General features: G+C 39.8%; 1 protein-coding gene across 1 annotated transcript in view; it reads right to left on the bottom strand.

The window, feature by feature from the left end:
- IPCEF1 (interaction protein for cytohesin exchange factors 1) overlaps window positions 1–26,917 on the bottom strand; it is a 71,966-nt gene that overhangs the window by 30,297 nt on the left and 14,752 nt on the right. Inside the window, exons 3-6 of the mRNA XM_080664565.1 lie at window positions 20,712–20,785; window positions 16,873–16,944; window positions 10,514–10,572; window positions 8,934–9,022 (exon numbers count right to left, since the gene is read on the bottom strand). Of these exons, the coding sequence (XP_080520691.1) occupies window positions 8,934–9,022; window positions 10,514–10,572; window positions 16,873–16,944; window positions 20,712–20,785 (294 nt within the window). The remainder of the gene's footprint in view (window positions 1–8,933; window positions 9,023–10,513; window positions 10,573–16,872; window positions 16,945–20,711; window positions 20,786–26,917) is intronic.

Here is a 26,917-nt window from a genome sequence, read left to right as displayed (position 1 = left end):
AGAGTTTATCCGTGTTACATTTTGATGTTAAAATACAGGGTGTCCCCAAAATGTATGCACTCTTTGAATAATTATTAATTCCAGTGAGTTCGATCTGAAAAGAAAGAAACATCAACTGAGCTATCAGCTATAAAGTGTGTAAACATTTTTGGGGGGACGCCCTATATATTTAGAAAACTGTGATGGTGGATATTAGCTTTTTTCTTATCTATAGTCATCAAAATAAAGACTTCATAATGATATGTTGTCCTTCCATTTTTAATTTTATTGATCAGTAAGAGCCATAAATCCAGACACCAATGGTCTATGGATCACCCTATATCTCCAATGGCAGGTAAGACAGAGAAGGCATTTTATGGTTCAGTTTTGTTATGCCATCCTATGGAAAATTCCCACCAATTTTAAACATTCAAAACTCCAAGGAAGTGGGAGTAAGAAATTGTTAGAGGGAAGAAGCCAAAAAGTAAACTAGGGTCTTTACTCAGAAGACCTCAGAATCATTGCAACTAACTCAGAATGTTTGACTTTGAGCCAAACCAATACTGTCCCAAGAATTTTGCAAGTTCTAAGCTCTGAGTTCTCATGGGAAAAGCCTGTTTTTTGGCCAATATGTGCCCAGTTGGCTGCATACTAGACATGGATCATCAAATAATCAATAAAGCCACTTTTTAGTAGCATGACATTAAATTATCTAGTTAAGATACCGACTCATCACACTCATCTTCTTAATATATTTATGAAGACATGAAAACTTTCCATTCAGGAATACGTCAATGAACTTGGGAACCAGTTGCTTTCAATCACTCCAACCATTTAAAATCTAAGAGATCAAAGAAAGACCTGTAATTCACGAAGTAAAACTCCAGTTATCTGGAGAAAGGAATGCCCACTTGCCAAACAATCCAAATAAATGCCGGGAATAGTTTACTCATCAGCAGGATCTATAAAAGAAATATTACAAAAATACCTACTCTGGCCCAGTCCTGACACATACCCCTACTGTGAGCTATTTTGGTAAAGCTTGGCTTCCATGTGTTCAGCTTCCTTTTCTGCAGAGACGAAGCTCAAGCCGTTTCTGTTGCTCCTGCTGATGCTTCTCTAATTAGATTATAGCGAAATGGATATTTGAGCCAAAAGCTGCACACACCTGCTGCAGCACATTCCACAAGCCTCTAGGAACCTCACAAGTTTGCTCAAAGGACTAAGGAAAGACACGTTAAGTGAGCATCAGAAATGCCTGTGGACGGTATTCCTGTTTGTGGTGCTACTCAAACACAGGGCAAATGCTTTCCATTTTCTCTAGCACCAAGTAGCATTTATAAATGTGATTTTAAAATGGAGAAAAGAATAAATCAAAGAAGGAGGAGGAGTAGGAGGAGGAGGAGGAGGAGATGACGTGTATCAAGTCAGAGGGAGTTTTCATTAGAAGAGAGATTGACAAAGTACAAATTGAAGTGAACCTACAGCAACATTACAGAGGATTCCACACGGGAGTGTGCTTTATAGGCAGTGTCGTGTTAAATCATGGCTTGTTATTTCTATCATTCTGTAGCTACTAATAACTGTAGCTACATGTCAAACAGAAAACTGTTCGCTCCATGCCTTCTGTGAACCATCTGTGTAATATGCTCATAAGTTCCCCACTGCGAATCAAATGAAGGTAGAAAGGAGTGACTGACAGTCACACCCTTATGTGGCTAACAGGAGCCCATCCTTCCAGGATCAGTTCAGAGGCAAGCTCCTCCCAGAAGCTTTCTCTGGGGATGTCAGGGTAAAATAGGTACCTTTGCCTGGTGCTTGGGGCTTACTTCTGTCACACCGGTGGAATATCATTTTATTGGTCAACTGATACTGTAACTGCTGACGGACTTGTTCATCTTTGTTGGTGAGTTACTTGAGAACAGGCTGTTTTTAATCATTTTTGCATCTCCATTTGTTGCATCTGTGCCTGACACATTGGTCACAAACTAATGCCAACAAAGAACAGACTGGAGAGCCAGCTGTATGAAGAAAAACAGCCCTGGGGTGTCCAACCTGCTGTTGAAGAGACCCTAAAATTCTCGGTAAAGTTGCTATGGGTGATTTATCCTAATCCTTGGATCTAAGGGTGACAGGTACTGACTGCAGTACAAATGCTCATTCTCACAATCGCAAACAAAATTAGTATTTTATTTATTAGATATTAACAATTGGATGTGGTTCCACAAACTTGAGAGCATTTGGGATTTAAATACTTTATTTTTTGTTGTGTGTGGGGTTTTTTAATCCTCACTTGAGGATATTTTTCCATTGATTTTTAGAGAGTGGAAGAGAGAAAGACAGAGAGAGAGATCGATGTAAGAGAAACACATCAATTAGTTGCCCCCTGCACTCGCTCTGACCAGGGCCTGTCCAGGTAGGAGAGGAGCCTGCAACCAAGATAAATGCCCTCGACTGGAACTGAACCCAGGACCCTTCAGTCCTCAGGCCGACACTCTATCCACTGAGCCTAACTGGCTAGAGCTAAATATTTTAATTTTTAATGAGAGATTTAAAGACATTTTAAAGATTTTAATGTTAATGAATTAAATTAAAATGTCAATATTACTTTTCCCCATTTTCTGTATAAGATACTTTTATTCATCAAAGTATAGATCAAATGCTGATTAGCTACAATTCCTTTGAATTGTTTTAAAACCCAGGTTTGACATGGGAAAAATAGTTTTAAATGGCCACCAAAATCTTGTAATTAGAAAGAAGTGAGTAAACATATAAATTTTAAGCAATATTAGTCAAATCATATTTAAAAAATGAAAGATACAGGAATAACTTAACACTAAACATAATAAAACCAAATGAGAAAAAAGAGGAATGTACACAGCCTTTTTTCCCTTTCATTTGCTATATCAATAAAAACAAACCAGTCAATTGCTCATTGGCCCTAAAAGTATTGTTTGTATTTCTATCATATGCTAGTAACATTACCATAAAAATCCAAAGACCTTGGTATAGTATACTCCCTACTCTGTCACTGACCTTCTGCATGACCTTTGGGCAATGAAGTGGCAAAAGACTCCCTCCTCAATCCAACCCTCAGTATCCATGACCTTCAAAAAGCCACTTTACCTCCAAGTCCTGTTCTACTGACTTCCTATCTCCACCATCGCTCACCTCTCCCCTGCCTGGTCCATCCTCCAGTCTAAACAATAACTAGAGTATTTCTAAAACATAGAACAGATCACAATACTCCCCTGCTGAAACATCTTCTAATAACTGCCCATAGAAGTAGAAAAATGGCCCCAAGTCTCCATTATAGCTGAGAAGGCCTACAGCAACCCCTAACCAGCCCCTCAGGCACCATCTGCTGCCACCTCCCCTCTCCTCTCCTTTCAAGCCACATTGGTCTTCTTCCTGCTCTTTGAGAAAATCTCTGGCTCCTTGTGCCAGAAAGACTTTCTGTGGATTGTTCATTGGCTGCCTCCTTCCCAGGATTTTGGTCCCAATTCAAATATTACTTCCTCAGCAGGCTGTTCCCTGACAGTCATACTAGTATACAAAGCAATATCCTCTGTTCCCAGCCCCGGCCACTCCTTAGCACATTGCTCTATTTTTTCTTCTTCAGAGCATTTATCGACACTTGAGATTATTTTGTTTGAATGACAAATTTGTTGTGCCTCTTTCTCAATTTAGAACTCAAGATGCTCAACGGAAGAGACACTATCTCGATTCGGCCTCCCTGTTACGTGGTCCATACACAAAAATATTCCTTAGCTTCCTGACCGACGGACACAGATTTACCAAGAGGAGCAAATGAGATAACATAAAAGAATAGTCTTAATAAAATGTAAGTTTAAGCATGCAAATGATACTTAGGACAGCCATATTTACTCCTCTGAAGGTGGCTTCCTTGCTTGTAAAATGAATACAGGATTTTTGTGAGTCAACTAGAATCATCCTTCCCAAAGCCATCTGAAAGCACTAGAGAAGTGCAAAGTAGTAACTTGCCAATTCTCACGTGGAAATGCTTGTAGAGCACAAATCAGTGGAGATTATGGGTGAAGTCACAATAATCACCACCTACCCATTTATCAGTCTATTAATAAATATTTATTAGTTTTTGAGTAAGTGTTAGAAGCAGTCGTAAGTGCTATGGGTAAAGAAGAAGATATTGGACACTGACTACAATATTAAGAACTTAATAAATAGCCCCTAACCAGTTTGGCTCAGTGGATAGAGCGTCGACCTGCGAACTGAAGGGTCCCAGGTTTGATTCTGGTCAAGGGCATGTACCTTGGTTGCGGGCACATCCCCAGTAGGAGGTGTGCAGGAGGCAGCTGATCGATGATTCTCTCTCATCGATGTTTCTAACTCTCTCTCCCTCTCCCTTCCTCTCTGTAAAAAAATCAATAAAATATATATTTTTTTAAAAAGAACTTAATAATTAGAGAAAAACAACAGATATACAAAATCAATAATAAAAAAGTCAGATGAAAAGGTGTCAAAAAACAATGCACTATAGGAGTATAAAGGATTCAGAAGAAGGAAGGAAAATCCTGACTTAACGAACTAAGGAAGCTTCAATGAAGGAAGTCACAATTGAACCTGTCTTGAAAGATATTTAGAAGGTGGAATTAGGGTAGGGGTAAGAGGTTCCTGCAAGTGGAGAAACTTTGTAATTCCAGGCTGCGAGAGCAGGAAAGTCTGGAAAGTTTTTGGGAAAATAATGGGCAGTTCATTGAGGTGATGACAATGGAGGAATCAGCATCAAGACAGTACTGCTGGTTTAAAGGAAGCCCAGTGCCTTAAATATCAATCCAATGAGCCCAGAATTAATTTGAAAAGCAGTGAGGGTTTACTGAAAGGCCTCACTGGGTGAATCCATAGTATCGGACTGCACTTTAGAAAGACTAATTTGCATGTGGATTTTAAGAGGAGAGATTAGAGACCAAGAAAGAAAAACAGCCTGCTATTTCCATGACCCAGGCAACAGCTAAGGTGGTCCCCCCCAGGGGAGTGGCAGTGGGAATGGAAGACACAGACAGGGTGAGGGGTAGCCAGCACATCTCGTGATTGACTGCCAGAGAGCAGGCTGAGAAGACGAGCTGTTAAAGCAAGAAACAAAGATGTAAGAGCCAATTTTAGAAGGATCTGAAAATCAGTTCAATGTTCAAACCATAGAGCTTATGATACGTTTTTTGCATCTTAAAGAGAAAGCATGCGATTTTCTTTTTCTTAAATACGTAATCACTGATAATTCTCTTACAACTATTTCCCTTGCAAGCATTTGAATTATTTTATAAAGTACACATATCAAAAGATCAAATAAACTTTAGTAAACAGCTGTGCAAGATTTATCCTACTAGGATTGCATTTCCATTTCTAAAATTGATTCTTCCACTTCCTGTGTTTAAGAGACTTCCTCCTCTGCCACTGTCCCATGGGCCACAGTGTGCAGGTGTGTCTTTACTTATCTCTTCTTAGCTGATTTTTTTTTTCATCGTTTGGATATAAAGGAATTGTCCTTGTGAAAAGCAGCCAAATATGTGACTGCATGTTAAAAATGATCTGCATGAGCTTCCTGCAGCTGGAATTATCAACATTTATCTTCTCATTTTCTCCTGTGTCTGACCCAGCTGGATCACCTATTGGGTGGTCTACCTAACTATATGCAAAATCTGACCATTCCATGTCTCATCTATGCCCTTCTCTGAATCCCCACTGTGTCTCTCAGTAGATTTCTTTGCATTTATACGTAGCCTCCCACGGTCTCTCCCACGCAACAACCTGAGTGGTCCTTTCAAAATGGAAATTGGTCACTTCACTCCTCTGCTCAAACTTCCCCGAGGCTCCCTAAATAACTCCAAACAGCGCAGGCTGTACATGATATGGCCACCACTAGTGCATCCTCATTTCCCGCTGCTCTCATCTTTGTCACCCTGCTCCCACCAACTGCCTTCTTTGCATTATCCTCAACGTACCAAGGAGATCTTGGCTTGCACTGTCCTCTATGCTTGAGCAACTCTTGGCTGACTCACCACCCTTCAAGAGTTTTGTTCAGATCTCGGCTCTCACCCAGGCCAGTCCTGGCTTCCTATTCATTGCTGCAACCCAACCTCCAGCACTCCTGACCTCCCTGACTCACCTTGCTCTACATCTACTGACATAGCAGATAATAAGCATCAGTTTCCTTCGACTGGAAGTCTGGGTCCAGAAAGAAGTGAGTTTTATTCACTGATGTGTCCCAAGTATTTAGGACAGTAGCTCTCAGCAAATATTTTTTAAATGAATTAATAAGCATATAATCACAGATCAAGTTTTCCGGCAATGATTTTTTTAAAAATTAAGCTTAGAGGAAAAATACAGGGTAGAGCAAAAGTAGGTTTACAGTTTTCAGTATGCAAAACAGTTTATTCTTGTATTATTATTTATTAATTATTGTATTATTTTCCATACAAACAACTGTTGTCCCACCCAGTATGCAGGATAGATTTTTAATGATTTTTATAGCTCTTATTTCACTTTATAATTTATAATACTGGGTTTTAAATGTGAACGAAGCTGGTTCCTTTTTTGCTCTTTTGTGATTTCAGGGAATCATGGATAGAGATTTCTACAAATGATCTTCCGTGAAACCTACAGACTCCTATTTATTTTGAGATTTCTTACTAGGCCTGTCAGAAAGCTCCCATTTCTAACTTCTCTGTTATAGAAACAGAGAAATTCTATATCACAGTTATAGAAATAAATGAATGTCCCGTCCTGTGAAGCCTTCTCAAGGAAAAGGAACATAAACAAACACCTCTTGTTCACTCACTGAAGACCCTGCCGTGTCCCCTGCGATTCAGCCACTAGAAGCAGAAGTCCAAGTCGATGTAGTGCTGAAGTCCTACAGCTTATCTTTCCTCCATAGCCATTAGAATGACTGGATATTAGACTAATTTTTAGGTCAAGATTTTAAAATTTTTTGAGAAAATTTTCCAGAATAATATGGTTTTATACTTTTGAGTTCATCATTCCAAAATGAAAGTTTATTACCCAATTTTTTTAAAAAAGCAAGAACTGAGTGGGGAGTGGGGGGAGGGGCGGGTACTGTTTTCACCTACGCTTGTATAGCTCAATCAAAGCTAGACTACGCTAGATTGAGCCAAAACAACAACTTGAGTCACACTCTGGAAAAAGTTACTATGATTTTTAAAATTTCATCTGTTTAAATAAAAAGCTTAAATGTTATGTTAACCAAGTGTCTTACATGTCTGTTTTTCAGAAACAAGAAGAAACAAAAACAAAATCTGCCTGGGAAATATGCAGGAATGAGGAACATATTCTATTTCTAAGAAAAATAAAATCTAGCTCTTCAATATTTATCTATTTCTAACATATTTCCTCAGAAAAAATGTTAGTCTTCGTGGCCTTCCCGAAAATGCTCAACATAGAACTTGAAGAAATAACACGAGTGATGACCCCCAAATTCTAAAGAATCCTTCCACTTCAATGACATAACTTACTAGTCTCATAAGCACCCCTTCAGTTATTTGTTTTAAAACAGCATTCCCTGTAACAGCATGTGAGACAGTCATGGCACAATGCAGCTGAGTCATGACCCTTCTAAGACGATAATTGGTTGCATTTACTCTCACCAAGTAAAGTCCTGGGTACCTGATAATGCTTCTAATCTATGATACTAATTTGCCATTTAAAAAAAATGAAAATCACTGTATTTTAGAACTAAAATAAATCATACAAGAGTCATATATGGGCACCATAGGAGAGAGAAGGAATTTTAGGAAGACAAGGAGAGAGAACCAACCAATCCTTTTATGTTACAGGTTAAAATAGGAGAAAGAGAAAGGGAGTAAAAAGAGAGAGAGAAATTCAACTGAAACATATGCTTCTCTATTAAATCAACAAGGAACATCTATTAAAGACCTCCTCAACTTCTTTAGGAGGAATAAAGGGTAATCAAATAAGAACATTATGAAGAGCTAGGAGACCCTCTGAGATCTGGAGATATCATTAAGTTTGATATAGATAAAATAATAGATTTTTCACAATTCAGAGACTGATTTCAAAAGGGGAAGACTACGTTAACAAAAAGCTATGAATGTATGAAAAAAGGATAGATTGCAAGACTGGTTCAAAAACTGGTCCAAAATTCACCATATTCAAAATTTAATTTTATTTATATTTCATTTAATTTTGGCTAATCCTATTTAATAGATACTTTTAAAAAAACATATTCATTCAGTAAATATTTATTTATGGTTTGGCTGCTAGCCAAATAAATTCGAAAAGTGACCATAATCCTGCACTGGCAGAGGGTAAATAAAACAGGAGAGGTCGTTATCTAATTGATATTTAACACCTTAAATCCAGGACTTGGAAAAACAAAAACCCATTAATAAACCGAACTTACATTGGATACTTTCAAAGCTTAGACTCAAACCTGCACTTTTCTCTAGTGACTATACAGAATCATTCCTTGTGCAGATTTCATGCATTAAACCCACTCCTGGCTCCCAGCTATCTTTCTGACTCTAGTTTTCTCTTAATGCTGGTATCTTTATCCCCTTTACATTCATTGCACATTGTAGCACATGCACCTAGGCACGGCCCTTTCAATTCTCTCTGAGAGTAAGTAGGCTATAAATAAACGTTATAAAACGAGTCTATGCAAGCACTGGCCTATCACCAAGAAGCCCTCTGCATTAACTGTGAATCCTCTGAGAATGATACATCTGTGGGTCACGCACAAGTACTCAAAGTTTGTCATACGAGTGGGTTGCTATGGAGAAGGCTCAAAATCAGCACCCTGAGGATTGTACTTGTTCTTTGGCAAGTATCTTAATTTAGCCTGTTCGAAAAATTTATCAGTCAAGGTCATTTCTACCCAATTGGAGGTAATGACATCCATGCACTTGATCAATGAATAGCAGACTAATTACGTGGGTACATACCAAGGGGGGCAGAGTCTCCGAAGGGTTAGGAGGTGGTGCTGTCTCACCAGCTATTTCTGGATCATCCTGTTCACTCTCACTGTAGCATTCTATGACAAAAACGAGAATGCTCAATGTTTCCACGCCGTTATCACTTACACCATAATGCACGAGCCGAGGTCTGTCCATCTGGCTATTGCAATTCCAACCCAATTCAGAAAGTACTCGTCTAGTGAGCTATTGGTGCAAGGGGGTTACAGGAGAGGGGAAAACCAGTGGCCACATCAGGGTTTCTGCCCTCAAGGAGTGTCCAACCCACAGGAAGAGGACTCCCCATAGGTAGCTCAGGCAAAATAGAATAATTCCTCATATATTAAGACAGCATAAAATCAATAGTGATTAATTCTGATCCCAGGAACCATAATGAGCTGAAATTGAAAGAATAAGTAAACCATCAATGGTGCCAAGAGTGATGTTAGTAGCAGGCCAACAGTGCAACTATATGAAGTCCCTAAAAGAGATGGTGGAAAAAGAAACAGAAAGGTTCCTTGAGGCCATATCATGGAAGGCCTTACATACCAGGATAAGGAGAGGCTTTTATGTAGTTATTTTTTTCAACATATCAATGTACTTTATTTTTTTAAATCTTTATTGTTGAAAGTATTACATATGTCCCCCTTTCCCCTCATTGACCTCTTCTAACCCACGTCCCCTGACCCCACCCCAGGCCTTCACCACCCTATTGTCTGGGTCCATGGGTTATGCATATATGGATACAAGTTCTTTATTTGATCTCTTCCCACCCACCTACCCTCTCTGCCTTCCCTCTGACTTTAAAACTAGAACCATTTATTTTATGGGCAATAGAACCAGGGAGATAGTTAGCACATGGATTTCACAGTATTATAATGTACCTCTCTTGTTTTAAGCCTAGTTGCCACTTTTCTATTTCTAAATTAAGATTGTTCGATTTTGTTATCCAAAGATATAACTCTCTAGTTCCAATTCCCAAGTTTTATATGGTTTGAGCATTTCAGAATAGCATCAGCTCTGCGACCCTGGCACCTAACGCCTTTTCTTTTCCATATTAAGGAGCACCGGCCTCATTAAGAAGAATCAGAATCCTGTAGCTGTGTATGCTGAAAGCTACAGACTGAGCTAAAAGACTGAGACTCAGCCTGTGTCCCAATCTGACCTTCAGGTTCCTAATACAAACTTAGGGTAATTACTCTCAGCACACATCTGGTGGAAATATTAAAATATCAGAAAGGAAACAGTGGGATGAAAGTTATCTGTCTAGATGAGATGATGCCTATGAGTAAGAATCCAGTAAGTGAGGCAATGAAACATTTGCATTGGCAATTGTGTGAGATGTCATTGAAGCCTCCAGTTGCTAACGAGTGGGTGAAGTGTGAACAGCATGCATAGCCAGCAGAGGAAGCTCAGTTCCATGCTGGCAAGTCTGTGCGATTGTCTCTGCATGTTTTCAGATAATTGTAAATGCCAAAGTGTGTTTCATTAGGACAAGGCAATGCATAGAACTTATTTCATCCTATTCTAATTTTCTTGCTAAATTTTCATAATTTTAAAATAGAACATACCTTCGTCCTTTGTAGTGGATTCATGATGGGTTACAGATAATCCAAGCTTGTTTAACCACCTATAATTTAAATAGAAAATAAACATTTGACCAAAGAGATTCACCTTTTCCCTAGACCAGTGGTCGGCAAACTCATTAGTCAACAGAGCCAAATATCAACAGTACAACGCTTGAAATTTCTTTTGAGAGCCAAATTTTTTAAACTTAAACTTCTTCTAATGCCACTTCTTCAAAATAGACTCGCCCAGGCCATGGTATTTTGTGGAAGAGCCACACTCAAGGGGCCAAAGAGCTGCATGTGGCTCGCGAGCCGCAGTTTGCCGACCACGGCCCTAGACCATGAAGGAAGGTTTTGGCCATATTTTATAATAAAGTTGTCATAATCCTACAGTCATTCTAAACATTTCCAGCACAAATTTGTGGTATCGAAACCTAAGACCTCTGGTTTCACAATATTTTCATTACTTAGGGAACTCTTTTTAAACTATATTTTTTTATCGATTTTATAGAAGAAGGGAGAGGGGTAGAGAGATAGAAACATCAATGAGAAGAGAGAATCATTGATTGGCTGCCTCCTGCACACCCCACACTGGGGATCGAGCCCTCAACCTGGGTATGTGCTCTGACCAGGAATCGAACCATGACTTCCTGACTCATAGGTCAATGCTCAACCAGTGAGCCATGCCAGCCAGGCTACTCAGGGCATTCTTTGCAAGAAAAGAAAAGAAATGAGGTGGCCCATTATCCAGATGACTACTGTGGGTAATAACATTATATATTCTAAATATTTGAACAAATATATTTTTTGCAATTGTACATTTGAAATGGTTAGCAACCATGAAAATCCTTATTATTAAGTTTAGTAACTTTACCATTAAAGTTTTATCTCTGTAATTCTTAAAATATCTGTTTAATTCACATAAAAATAAAGAAAAGATGATACATTTTTAAGCCAGAATTTTTATTTTAATCAGTAAAAGACCTGGCTAGAGCTAGATAGGTATTTCTAAACTGGGGAAATTTTTAATTCCTTGAATAATGTGATATAAAGCAAAAACTGTCAATGTCATCTCTTTGATTCACTTACCATTTTGTTGGCAATGAATTCCAACTAAACATCAATAACAAAAATAGAACTAGATGACCCTTAAGGAACTCAAACTTGGCTTATGACTTCAGGCTACTGCAGTTCTTTCTCAAGGGTTTTGTTAGGAACATATTTTATAACACAGAATTTTTAAAAGATATAAAAGGTCTATTTCATATGCTCCTAACTATATAACCTATTTAAAGGGGAAATATTATTTGGGGACGGTGATTATCTAAGCAATTAATTTTCCACATCTTGCCAGTTTTCTGTATTTTTAAAAAATGTTCCCTGTTATGTATTACTTTTGAGAAACCAGAGCATTTAATAGTGGCCAAAGTCTACCAATACCAAAAAAATAACAATGCTATGCACTTCGAGATTCACTTATATTTTTCACGTCCCTGAGACCTGTAATGCCTCATGAACAATTCTCAGGCCACACACCAAGGACAGAAGTATTGCACATTTCCGTCTGTCAATAAGTTAGGAATCTTTACCCAGCCCTCCACCTGCCATGGCCTTGCTGCATTTTTTTAACATTTAACAGCAAATATAAAATAAATTTGATTGTTAAAAATAAATAAAATAGGACTGTCTGCCAGGAAAAGATGAATCCCAGCCTCATCTATGAAAACCCCTTCAGCACAATGAGAAACATGTACTCTCTTAATGGCCACTTAAAACTGGAATAATACCTGGGACCAGATCATGCCACAGGCACTGGAAAATGTTCATCAAGACCCAACAGAATAAACAACAATACAAGGAGGCAGGAAATCATACCAAAAAAAAAAAAAAATGCAAATGGCTAATAAACACATGGAAAAAATTCTCAGCTTCAACTATATTTTGGGTAATGCACATTCAAACACAGGAAAATATTTTTCACCACTAGATGGGCAACATTTTAAATATCTGTGATTTCTAGAATTTAGGAGAAAACATTGTAATCTTTGTTGAGTTGAACATGAAAATTGATGCGGCCAATTTTAAGCAGGCAATTCAATGATAGTATTCAAATGTTAAATATCCATCCTTTTTGCCCAACGAGTCTAACTATAAACATCTAGCCTACAAACCACAACTTCATATACACAAATAAATGACAAAAACAAGAAAATAAAACATAATCTATATATATAAAATCCTAAGCGACTGTCAGACCATTCGACCATCCGACCGGTAGCTATGACACACACTGACTATGAGGGGGCAGACGTTCAACACAGGAGCTGCTGAGCTGCAGTGACTTGGCAGCTGCGGTTCTCGGGTGTTGCACCCAGAACCAGAGAGGAGAGTGCCCGATTCCAGGCTGCGTCACCCGAGAACTGCCCTCTCGCAATCCGGGACCCCTCGGGGGATGTCGGAGAGCCAGTTTCGGCCCAATCCCCACAGGACAGGCTGAGGGATCCCACCGGTGCACAAATCCATGCACTGGGCCTCTAGTACATTATAATTGTCCATCAATAGGAAAATGGGTAAAGTATGGCACTGATTCTATCGGTACCATGTTATAGCAGAGCTAATAAAAGGACAGGTGGGAAGTCTTGTAATGACCTGGGAAAATCCTATCATACTGTGAAATGAAAACAAGAAAGTGAAGACATGTTTAGGCTGATTCAACGTACTTTTAAAACTATGTATTTGTATACATCCACAAATTGATATGCAATGAAAGCCTCAGGGAGGCTATACAGCATACTGTTTGTTAAAAGGGGTTAATCCCAGGGAGAGAAGTTGGGGACATGGGGAGGTTATCACGTTGCATACTTCTGTATTACGTGATTTTTACAAGAATATGTTTTATGTGTCACCTAACTAAAAGAAGTATTTAAAAGCACATTTTTAAACATTGATTAGTCAAAGCACAATAAATTTAATGATTCACTTTTAAAATACCAAAAATAAACTCATTCTTCGTTTATACATAATTTCATAATTATATAAGCTAACCCCCGCCAAAAAAAAGTATATAAAAGTGAAATAGACAAAAAATTTTGACATATCAAGACAAAAATGGTTTTAAGTTGAGAATGCCTAAAATAAGCAGACACGAAAATACAGAAACATAGCAGATTGGGAGAGTATTGACAATAAAAAAAGATTCCTCTCAGCCCTTACCCAAAAACCATGTCCTTTTAATTGCCATGCTGAGTTCCTTGCTGTGAAAAACTGGTGATTGATTAGAATCTTGTTTGAGTGTTTTCTTTCCAGCACCCACTGGCTTAGAGCACCTCCTTTGCTATGAACATTTTAGTTAAACATCGAGGCAGTAGAAACGTTTCTGTTTGTGGCTAAATAGATGGATGCACAAAAAGACTTGTATTTACATAGAAGATGACAGATGTTCCCGGGAGTGTGTTGTACGTTGACTTGCCATGAATATGTGTGTTGGAGAAACACAAGTGTTAAGAAATTGATGTGAAAACAAGCACATGCTTCCCGCAAGCACCGTGGAGAAAGGCAGCTACCACCAGCCTCTGTGCAGAAACCAGCTCTTTCATTTCCCTAACCACTCCCCCCGTCCTTATAAATTGAGGGTCCCTTAAGAATACACAGCATAACCATTAACCTTAATTGCTTTGCCCTTCATTGTCCCAGATAGAAATGTCACCACCCAAAAGTGCTGTTTCCCAAGGAGGAGGGCTTCTCAAGCAGAACCCATCTCCCCAGATGCCCTCACGCCCTCCCTCCCAGCATCTCTGCATCTCGCTGAGAAACACCAGGCACGTGATGTACTGGCTCCAACAGGCCGCCTCGGTAGGAAAAGACTCCTCCGGGGCTAACGCAGAACAAACCCTTCATCACCACATGAACACCCTTGTGGGAGAAGTTAGCCTGGCGGCCCCAAGAGATTCTGCATTGGTGGCTATTAGAAAACTTAATAATGTATCACAAATCAAAGGAATTATGATACATTTTGGCACAGACAAAAGGGGCCGTTTGTCTATGAGCGGCCGCATGGACAGTTTTAAACTCTAAAGGTCATTCAAAACTATGGGTTCAGAACACCTTACATTCAAATTTCAATTTACACCTTGTTTGTAAGCTGGAAAGATAAGTGTTAACATAATTTCAAGTAAAATTAACAGGTCTTCACAGCATAGACTGGCAATAGGATCTTGGCTTCGGTAACTATGACAGGCTTTGACTTAGCCAACCAGACAGAGTGTATATACAGTATATTTCTTAGTTATACTAGTAGTCAATACGCAAGCAACTCTGCTTGCTGTCAGATCTCTGCAAATGGAAAACACAAAAACTGAACATAGGTGGACTAGAAACATAAACATAAACTGGAAAAGAGGGTGAGCAAGAAGCAAAATAAGGCGGATGTGTGACTTATAGAGCAAATCTGACTGAGACGTAACAGGTTTAATAACTTTGTCCTGGTTCACAGATGTATTTTGCGATGCCGGAAGGTAAATTCACAGATAACGGAACACTGAACGCTAACTCTGGTAAACTGGTCTCACCCTCCCCGCGTCAGAGAAAACAGAACCACTTTGAAAGCGCCAGCCATAGGATGGGTAGGAAGGATGTAGACAGGAAGGAAGCTGGAGACACAAGACGCTGTTTGAGAGAAGCCAGGGACAGCAGGAGGCTATGGGGGGAGGCAGGGGGAGACCATTTGGGGTTAATGGATGGCTCAGCTCCAGGACTATCTTGGGGCCCTCAATACTGCTAGGCAAGACGTTAAGTTTTCCACGCACCACTTACACCCCTAGGGCTTGCCCATCAATAGGATTTAGAGTTACTCCTGTAAACAAATAAAGAGCTTTGACAGTGAAGTTTTAAAAATCTTCTCCTTTTGTGTGCCTGCTCTTATTTTTTTCAGACACTCGAGAAAGCCAGGAAGGAAAAGCTAAAATCAGAAAGAGGGAAGAAACAACTTCTCTCTTTCTCCAAGTAAAGAAAAGGCTTGTTTGAAAGACTCAATTGTCAATTCCTTGCCTTGTTATTTCTAACGCTGGGTTTCTCAATAAAAAGCCATTCCGCCCTCACATGAAGGGCTGTGGTGGGGTGTAGGGAACCAATGAGAATGCTTCTAGCTAGACTAGGCTGCTGATGGGATATCCTATAAGTTGTGTGTGTGTGCTCGTTCATGTGTGTTTGGTGAAAAGCAGTTTTTCTTTAAGTTTCTAGAGCAAAAGGGCAAGAGGAAGTTATATAAGGCAGATAGAAGAGAAAAATCATTATATATAAATAAATAAAATAGATTAAGCCATAAACTCCATGAATGGAGGAATTATGTCTGCATTCTTTATTTCTGGTGCCTAGGATCTGCTACAATGGGACAATAGCAGGTGATCCATAGACATATTTCAATTGGTTATGTAAGGTAATAAGAGACACTAAGAATTCTTGCCCTAGCCAGTGTGCTCAGTGGTTGGAGTGTCAGCCTAGTGCACTAGGGTCTTGGGTTCAATTCCCAGTCAAGGGCACATAGCTGGATTGCAGATTTGATCTCCCACCCTGTCCGGGGGCGGGTGCAGGAGGCAACCAATCAACTGATCTATGTGTGTCTCTCTCTCCCCTCCTCCCTCCCTCCCTTCCACTCTCTCTAAAAAAAAAAAAAAAAAAAAAAATCAATGGAAAAAATACCCTCAGGTGAGGATTAATAAGCCAAAAAAGAGAGAGAGAGAGAGAGAGAGACACTAAAAATTCTGAAACTAGAGTTTAAATTAGAGTGCTCTCTGAAGCCTCAAGCAGGTAATACTAGATGCATACAGTCCACTTCTTTAAACAGAACAAACAGGAATCAGGAATTTAGGGACATAAAACTTGTGTCAGCTATACTCTGAGCAAGACTGTCCTGCAAAATATTTGCGATTGCCCATGGAGAGCGAATAAATGCATGAATCACCATGATATCACACAGCACATATGAGACGCTGTAAAGATCCGAATTCTGAAAGCTGCAAGATCAGTTATATAACACTTTCAAGCCTTCTCCCCATGATTCTGATTCTCATTTTAACATTTTCTTACAATTATCTGGCTCTTCCTTTCTCAACTTAGTGGTTCCCTCAGAAGAATCTCATTACTTCTTCCAAAAATAGCCATTTTGATATGTACAGTTCTCCAAAATGCTCCCAAATACTAGAGAAGAAAGCAAGAAGACTTTGTAGCTGCTAAAGAGATTAATCCTTAAAGCATGAGAAGTTAATAAAACAATAACTGATATGAACATATGCTTAAAATTCAAACACCTGACCAAAGTAAGACTATTCCCATAGAGATTGGATTTATCTATTTCCTCTACTTACACATTCATTTCTTGCGTATTCTCAGCTGCAAAATAAAAGGTCTTGATCTGTGGATGGCTGATCTTGAAAGCACTTGAAGGGGAAAAGCACAGACACATACAAAATTAGTGCTTGTAATCGTCAATGGGTTTGAAAATAAATCAGTCAAATATAAGTATAGTAAGTGCGCCTGCTTTCTTTGTAACGTTACAGAAAATAATTTAGTCACATTAAATATCCATTGTCTAATCTCTATTTCATTTCAAAAACAGAGGGTTAATTCATCATGTATGAACATCCAGAACAGGACTGTGTCAGTGGTTTCTATTTAAAACATATGGGCATATTCTTTTATTTTCATTTACTAACTACTTTGCTATTGAGATAATACATTAAAATGTAGGGTGATAGAGGTGTCACTTCAAAATACTTAGGTCAACTCCTTCAAGAACAGTCTTAATTCAGATATGTATGAGAATTTGTTTACATGAAAATAATCAAGTATAGAACTTGTGATAACCCATCAAAAACCTTATCCAGCCACTCTTTAGTACATAAAACATATAAGGTAGACTTTTAGTTTCAAATAAAAGTATAAAACATTAAAGATAACAAATAACAAAGTGTTTCCCCTTTACCATTTAGACCGGAAGTCCTACAGTACGAGGCAAGGACATTTATAAATAGTTTGGTCAAAACTACAAGAATCATCACAAACTCATGTATCTATCACTGGATATGTGCAGCTACACCAGAGTGGTAAGGACTTAAAGCTAGCACCAGTTTATTCATTTTCTTAGAAATAAGCAAATCAGCTGCTGATACCGTGTTTCCCCCAAAATAAAACATCCTCTGAAAATAAGGCCTACTTACAGGTTTCCTTCTGAGTGAAATATAAGGCATCCCCCGAAAATAAGGCCCCAGGCTCTGTCTCAGAATGGAAATTAATTTACTGTAAACTGGTCACTAGAGCCGCCCCGACTGGCGTCTAGCAACCAGTGACATTACGCGGAGTCCTGACATCACTGCTGTGTGGAGGCGGAGCGGAGGTCGGAGAGAGCGGTGAGCGTGGGGCGGGAGAGAGGAGAAGACTTTCACAGATGCGTGTAGAAGAACAGGAGGATTAGAGCGGACGGGACACGGCGAAGGTGGTGAGTGCTGGTCTGTGTCTGGTGACACTACCTGATGCTCGCGGCCGCCTTCATGATGACTGAAGGTTCTCAGTCAGTGGCAGACCCTGCTCCAGCCCAGATCCAGGCCCCAGCAAGCCCAGTGACAGTCTCCAGGCAGGCCCCAGGGGGTAAATGTCTGATAAAGGGGTAGGGGGGATGTCTGCTGAAGGTGTTCAGTGGCACAGGGGTGGGGGGAGGGAGATCACTTAAAATGACACAGGAGGATCAGAGGGGGCAATCAAAATGACACAGGAGGATCAAAAGGGGTTACTAAAATGGTAACCCCCCCTCTGATTCTCCTGTGCCATTTTGATTCCCCCCTCTGATCCCCCCTGTGTCATTTTGAGTGATCCCCCTCCCCCCACCTTGATACCCCAATTCCTTTTTTTTTATCCCTAGAAATGAGCGCAAAAAGAAAAAGCTACTCCGTGGAGTACAAGAAAGGAATCATGGAAGACTCTTGGGGCCAAAATCTTACTGCTTTCTGCAAAGAGAAGATGTTGAGTATCCGATTGTTCTGAAAATGGCGAGCAGAGTATGGTAACCTCATTGAACAAGTGGACAAGGGAAATGCTAAAGAGCGCAAGTGTGGATCAGGTCGGCAACCATTATTTTCCGAGCTGGAAGACCTGATCTGTGAATGGGTTGTTGACAGGAGAGCAAAGGCTTTGGTTGTGAATAGGGCTCAGATTCAAGAATTTGCCCTTGCAATGGCACCACAGTTTGACATAGCCCCCGAAGACTTCAAAGCATCACAACACTGGCTGGATAATTTCCTTCAGCAAAGTGAACTGTCTTTAAGAAGATCTACAACATTGTTTAGGTTGGAAGATACTCAAGTTATTAAGCGAGCACTTGTATTCAGTCCTTTATTGATGATGCTGACTTCTCTAAATACAATCTTTCCAACATGATTGCTATGGATGAAACTGCAGGGTTTATGGGCCAATCATCTCAAACAACAATTGAACAGCGGGGTGCCTCCTTGGCGTACATTCCCTCCACTGCTTACGAAAGTGCACGTGTTTCCTGTATTTTGGCAATTCGTCTGGATGGCACTAAAATCCCACCTTTAATCATTTCTAAGGGCAAGAAGGAAAAGATTGAACGTGTTTTGGGCGTTTTTATTCCTGAAACTGAAAAAGCCTGGGCCACACAAGCAGTTATAAGGAAGTGGGTCGATTTAATGCTGCCGCTTGTTATGCGAGGGAGCCAAAGAGGTCTGCTAGTCTGGGATGCAGCCAGCACTCACCGCGCTAAAGACATGAAGACATTTCTTCACGAAAGAAAAATAGATCAGATAATGATTCCCGCAGGAATGACGGCCTATCTCCAGACTCTTGATATTGCACTAAACAAGCCATTCCAAGACAATTTGCGCATGGAAATTAATGACTACATTGAAAATAGAATGGAGAGAAATCAGCGTGGAAACTTTGTGAAACTTAAACTGCAAGAAGTTGTGACTTGGGTGAAGAATTCATGGGAGAAAATCACTGACAGTTGCATTGCAAATGCACTGCGAGCAGGCTACCTTGACAAGAAGTACTCATTTAAAGACAGTGCTGTTGCTAAACATGAGAGATTTGGTCCACTGATTCTGAAAGAAATGGAGTCACAAGAAATTCACCAGGAAATTCAGGAATTGGATTGTTATGATGATGTTCCAGAAGATGATGACATGATTATCATTGAATAAATGAGTAAATTCTTGATACTGTAGGATTCACAATTTGTCTGGTTTGTGTTGATAACTACCGTACTACCGTACAGTATACAGGTAATAAATTTACTTTATTTTCATTTAACAATAAATGTGTACCATATTCTTCTTCATGGAAAAATAAGACATCCCCTGAAAATAAGACCTAGCGTGTCTTTAGGGGCAAAAATTAATATAAGACACTGTCTTATTTTCGGGGAAACACGGTATTAGTAACACAGATCAATAGGAAATGCCCTTTTCTAACGAAACAGGAAAAGATGTCAAAGGTGGAAGAAAAAATAAGAAAAAGGTGAAGAGGACACACATGCAAAATGCAGCTGGATGCTGTCAAGAGCACCTGACTGGGAGGCTGGAGAGCTGGTCTAGAGCCAGCCCTTCCATGAGTTCTAGACAAGTCCAAACTCTCTGGGCTATTCCCTTCTCAATAAAACTAGGACCACGCCTGGTGACTATTTTTCCTATTTTTTCTCAAATCTTTGGAACTCAAATTATATCAAGGTGTCATCCCCAAGTCTAAGGCATCGCAAGAGGATTCAATTTCAAGATTTCTACTGATAATTCTATTATAAACTAAGGAAAAGTAGTCTTGCCATAATATAGACACCTCTGGAGAATTCTATTTAACTAGTCATTCTCTTCACCAGGACAAAACTTTGACATCTGACCTCCCCGCCAGTTCTGGAAGGGAGCTTATTTTAAATTCTGTCACAGACACCAGTCAACAACATGGCATGCCAAAGCCCCAAGGGGTTTTAAAATCCATCTGCTCCACAAAATGCAATTCCTGAAAATAAGAGGTAAAAAGCTTCTATTATTGTTTGGGGTGCCAACCCATAAAGTTCAAAGTTCTCAGACATTGAGTGTTACTTTCATTAACTTCCAAATCACCACATCACCCAAGGAACTTTATGAAGGGATATTATCCTGGCTCAGAGTTTTGTGGGAAATGATAGACAACTTACTGCTTTTTTCTGCATTCAGATGCTTTCTCCACAGTGAAGTCAGGCAGGTTGACAAATCCATCAGCTTTTTCTGCCTGAAACACATGCATACCACATATATGAATCAGTGCTTTAGTCTAGCAGTTAGGTTATTGAGATGATATACAATGAATAAAGAGAGCATAGATGAAATAAAGGAGAATCAAAAGACATCTTCCTGAATCAGCACTGGACTTCTCCTAGATACACATTTTATTAGAGAAGTTTGATAGTCTCCTGTAAAGTCATCTAGAATCTTTCCATCAGTAGTAACGTGACGGCCATTGTATGGCACCTAAAGGACCTGCCCCTCCCCTTCCTCTCTCCCTAAACCATCAGGGCTATGCTTTCTGCTGAGCCTATAGGCATCCTCAGCATCATTCCCATCCTACTACTCTAGGAAGCCACAGCACATAAGATGGAACCTAATTAGCACTCATATATGGTGGACAGAGGCTTGACTTTGGAGTTAGTAAATTGAGGTTTATATCATAGATCTACAACTTATTGGTTGTTATATGACTTAAATAAGTTCAGGTAAATAAAATACTTAACGGACACCCAACAAAAATTATTTCCTCTCCCAAGACTGTAGGAAGTTCCTTGGGGAATAAATCACAGAGTCAAATCTGGTAAAATCTCAGTTCCATAACTGATCCCTCGGAGTTCTTTCTATGCAGGAAAGACTGCAGAAGAAAGTGGCACTTTTGAGACATAATGTGAATGCCACTTTAAAACATCAATATATCCCAAGAAACTAGAAACGTGAATCAGAAAGGATATATGTACCCCTATGTTCATAGCAGCACAATTCACCATAGCTAAGATTTGGAAACAGCCTAAGTGCCCATCAGCATATGAGTGGATTAAAAAACTGTGGTACATCTACACAATGGAATATTACGCTGCCGTAAAAAAAGGAGTTCTTACCATTTGCAACAACATGGATGGAGATGGAGAGCATTATGCTAAGTGAAATAAGCCAGTCAGAGAAAGATAAATATCACATGATCTCACTCATTTATATAATGAACAACATAAACTGATGAACAAAAATAGATCCAGAGACAGAGAAACATCCATCAGAACGTCAAACCTCAGGGAAGGTAGGGGACAGTGGGGGTAAGGGGGAGAGATCAACCGAAGGACTTATATGCATGCATATAAACCTAATCAATGAACACAGACAACAGGGGGGTGGGGGCAAGAATAGGAGGTGGGGGGTAATGGGGGGATATGGACACATATGTAATACCTTAATCAATAAAGAAATTTAAAAAAAATAAAATAAAAGAAGCTGGAAGATTTTTTAAAAATCAATATTTTTATAGGAAATGTAATAATTCTTCCACTCTCTAAGAATTTGTTAATTTTTACTATATGGATAAAATTTAACTGTACCACAAGGCAGTGGCTAGATTGCTTATCACAGATAGAACTCAAATATTTTTCCATCTACAACTGGTAATGAGTGGAGAAGTACAGACCACAAGATTAAACATAAATGAGTCAGTGGTTATTAGGAGAGAAGCAAAAATTGATTTTGAAAATACAATCTAAATGTTTAAAACCAGCTTGCTATCAAATTTGCACCCTGGGTGCTCTTACTTTACTTCATCATCTGTCTCTTTCTCTTATTGCCACCTAGAATGCACCTTGCACTCTTCTCTTCAGGAAAATTAAACCAAACATCCAACCTTATGCCTGTCCCATCGTTCCTCTCCTACATGCGTCAATTCATGCAAAGCATTTCACTTGAAATGCTTTCTTCTTATAAGACTCAAAATTCAATTCTAAAGGGCACTTTCTAGATGGACACTAGACTTACCAGGGTGGTCACATCATAAGTTACATAAATGTCTAATCACTATGTTGTATACCTGAAATGACATCCATGCTGCTAAATCCCACCTACCTTTATGAGCCCTCACTTAATTGAACTCTATAACTGGTACTATAGCCTGCCCCCTCCACCTTGCCCTGCCTCAATGCCTTGCTTTTCTGACAACACATTTCTGCTGCTCCCTTGCCCTCTAACTACTCCTTGCCCTCCTTCTATAGGTCTTTTTCTCCTGTCCATTTCTTAAATGTCACTGTTTCTCAGACTTCTGACCACAGACCTGTTCTCTTTTCATTCCAATCCTCTCTGTGGGAGATCATACACACTCCCCTGGCTGCATGTACCACCATTATATACACACATGCAAAATCTATACTTCAAACTGGGATACAACCCAGAGAGCCCATCTCAGGGATCCAGTTGCCCAGTGTTACCTATTCACATGGGTATTCCAGGGGCTCCCTGTTAAGGACTGAATGTGTCCCCAAAGTCCCTAGTGTGATTTGGAGTTGTAGCCTTTGGGAAGTATTCGGAGTTATAGCCTTTGGGGAGTAATTAGGTTTAGATGAGGTCATGATGGTGGAGCCCCAGGATGAGATTAGTGCCCTGATAAGAAGAGCCCAAAGCACCTCTCTGGCCTCCATGTAAAGGTACAGCAGAAAGAGAGCCCTCACCTGACACAGAATCTGCCAGCACTTTGATCTTGGACTTCCCTGCCTCCAGAATAATAAGGAATAAATGCTTATTAGTTAAGCCATCCAGTAATTGGGGTTTTGTTATAGTAGCCCAAACTGACTTAGATACTCCCTAAGAATATGGCAAATCCAAAACCAAACTCATCATTTTACTCCATAAAACGCCTGTTCCTCTTTCTCGTGTATTCTACTTCAATGAATGACATCACTTTTTGCACTGTTGTCACAAAAGAAATACGGGAAACATCTTTGCCTCTTCCATCTCCTCAGCGTCTGTGCAGGTTGTATCATTGCTGCCTCTGTCTCAGCTCTTCAATCCATCTACTACATACCACCTCCTTCAGATCACCATGAACTTTAACTTGAATTACTGAAAAAGTTTCCTACACTGTTATCCTCCTCCCTAATTCTGTCCTTTCCTCCATTTTAGTGTCTAAATCACAGCAATAGAAAATCTTCATGAACATTCTTCATGTCACTTTTTCATTAAAATCCTACATTGTTCCCAACTGCCCTTGGAGGAAGTCTACATGCTTCAGCAGAGTATACTAGTAAAAGGCCCTTCAACATCAAGTCCTGCTTAATTATACAATTTCATCTCCAGCATTGTCCATGCTCCTTACTCAACCAAAATAAGGAAAAAAACAAAAACACTGAAAGTACTTCCTTTGAATTGAATTAGAATTGAGACCGAATTGATAGCATTATTAGCCTCTAGACAATTTATTTTCAGTTCAAACAGCCCATCTCAAAAGACCTGTATATATAATAAAGAGGTACTATGCAAATGAGCTGGGATGCTGTAGTAACGTCACGGCCGCTCAGGAGGAGGCTGCATGTGCAGGCAGGTGGGAGGGGACTGCATGTGCGGTGAGGCAAGCCACGGATGGCGCAGGCCTGGAGAGAACAGGGACTGCCAGCCACACGCGCCAGCAGTCCAGCCTCTGCACGTGAGCTACAAAGGAAACACCTTTTCTGACCGCTCATTGGCTAAGCTCCCCATATGCCACTCTCAGTGTTCTTGGTAACTTGCCTAATAAGAATCCAAGAAGGTGATCTAGGGTTTTTCCACTTCACTCCTGGAGGAAAAAACGAAGGTCCGCTGCTGGAGGGGTTAAGAGATGTCATATCCTGCCCTAGCCAGTTTGGCTCAGTGGATAGAGCCTCGGCCTGCCGACCGCAGGATCCGGGTTTGATTCTGGTCAAGGGCATGTACCTAGGTTGCAGGCTCCTCCCTGGCTGGAGCACAGGTCAGGGCTCATGCAGGAGGCAACCAATTGAAGTGTCCCTCTCACATTGATGTTTCTCTCTGTCTTACCCTCTCTCTTCCATGCTCTCTAAAAATCAATGGGAAAATATCCTCAGGTGAGGGGAAGGAAGGAAGGAAGGAAGGAAGGAAGGAAGGAAGGAAGGAAGGAAGGAAGGAAGGAAGGAAGGAAGGAAGGAAAGAAGGAAGGAAGGAAGGAAGAAAGGAAGGAAGGTCATATCCTATGAAAAAGATATCTTGAAAATGCCTAAAGAAAGTTGTCATTTTTTCGTGGTGAAGGGACTAGAGTCCATGTTGATGAAAACACCTTGGCAGCTGTGGCAGCCAGCAGTGGCAGCAAAAGCAGGGTAATGGGGGTGGCACCTTCCCCTGATCATCCTGGTCGCCTCCTGCAGAGGGAGGCTAGACTACAGCTTAGGCCCACTCCAATCTGAGGGCTCCCAGATTGGAGAGGGTGCAGGTCAGGCTGAGGGACTCCACTCCCATGCATGAATTTTGTGCACTGGGCCTCTAGTAACAATATAAAAATCAATCAACAAAAAATGAAATATATATGCCTTTATTAATATTTTTATTTATTTAAAATAAATCAACATAATAGATAAGTTGTAAATCTATATTTGGGTGGATTCGTTTTTCGCATTACTGAAATGGCTGAGATTCCTTCAACTAAGAGCCTAAATACAATTGAGTAAAAGATCATTTTTCCTTTATGAGCAAAAGCAATTTTCCACTATTCTGAAGCAAGATATACTCAGAATCAAAGATAACTGTGTCAAAAATTGTCTTTTCTTATTTGACTTGCAAAAAAAAAAATTATAATCACAATGGGCAAATCCTAAGGGAATGAGTTTTCTCCTCTTCCTTCTGCTTTCTCTCCTCCTACCCCAATCAGATTCCTTGTTCCTTATTACATTAACCAAAACAATATTCTAGAATGGTATCCTTCCCCTTCAAGAATTCCTAACTTTCTGAAAAGTAACTTGAAAGTTCTGCATTGGTACCCGGAAACTTCCCTCTGTATCCTAATATCCTAATGTCATAAAAAAATTGTTCACCCTGGCTGGTTTGGCTCAATGGATAGAGCGTCAGCTTGCAGACTGAAGGGTCCCAGGTTCGATTCCGGTCAAGGGCACATGCCTGGGTTGCAGGCTCAGTCCCCAATAGGGGGCGTGCCAGAGGCAGCCAATCAATGATTCTGTCTCATTGTTGATGTTTCTATCTCTTCCTCCCTCTTCTTTCTTCTCTAAAATCAATAAAATATATTTTTTTTTAAAAAAATGTTCTCTTGCCAGAGGTATCAAACCATCACTTGCCACTGAGGAATCTTGTCTGACCAAGCCTAGTCTTATTGAGGAGCAAGACAGGCTTTGCTCTTTTGTGGTATGATGTTCTGCAGTCTCAAAGGTGTTCCCCCTCGCCAACCACTTCATCCACTTTTCCCAGCACCTCTGATTTTGTTGGTCTCTGGGGAATCTCACCAGCACTTGCTGTCATTAAGCAGCAATAAAATCCCATTTTTATCAAAATTGTTAGGATTACACATTCCTTTATTCAACATATCTATCGGAGTAGCTTCTTTGTGTTAGGCACTGTGTGGGATTTTGGAATTGATCAGTGAGCAAAACAGAGATCTTTATTCTCAAGGGGAAAGAGACAATAGCTCAACATACAAGCACATAAATTACATAGTGTGCTATAGGCAATAACTGCTATGGAAAAAAAGTAAAGTTGATCAAGGTAAAGGGGTTCTTTAAGAGCAGATTGCCTCTGCTCCTAGGCTTATAATGCCATTCCTACAGCACTCCCCTAGAATCATCTCCAGGAATCAACTTAGGTGTGACCTTCTTTAAAACTTTCCCCCACTCCCTCAGCCCGGAATAGGTGCCCTCCCCTCGGCACCCAGCACCAAGGGTGGACTTCACTTACATACTTCTTACTATATTTGGTTATCTGGTTATTTGCCTGTTTCCCCAGTAGACTGTGAGTACTTTGAAGGAAATACTCCTGTCATTTATATTATATCATTAATACTTAGGACAAGGCAAGTGTTCAACGCCTGTGAAATAAAAAATGAGTTTTCTAAGTGAATGAATGATAAGAAACATTGTCTTTTTCCTCTGACAATAAAGTGCTGAAATGAGATGCAGAAGCCACTTTGGAAAAAAGTTTAACAGTTTCTAAAATATATAAACATATAATTGCCATACAAACCAGCAATTCCATTTGTAGGTATCTACCCCAGATACCTACAAGTATGAAAGCATACACCCACACAAAGATTTGCATGCAAATATTATAGCAGCATTGTTCATAATAGACAAAAACTAAAAACAATCTAAATATCCATCAACTGGTAAAGAAATAGTATGGTATATTCTTACAA

Source organism: Plecotus auritus, assembly GCF_963455305.1.
Source record: "Plecotus auritus genome assembly, chromosome: 4".
In the NCBI taxonomy this organism is placed as follows: Eukaryota; Metazoa; Chordata; class Mammalia; order Chiroptera; family Vespertilionidae; genus Plecotus; species Plecotus auritus.
This window is presented reverse-complemented; position numbering and strand designations above follow the sequence as displayed.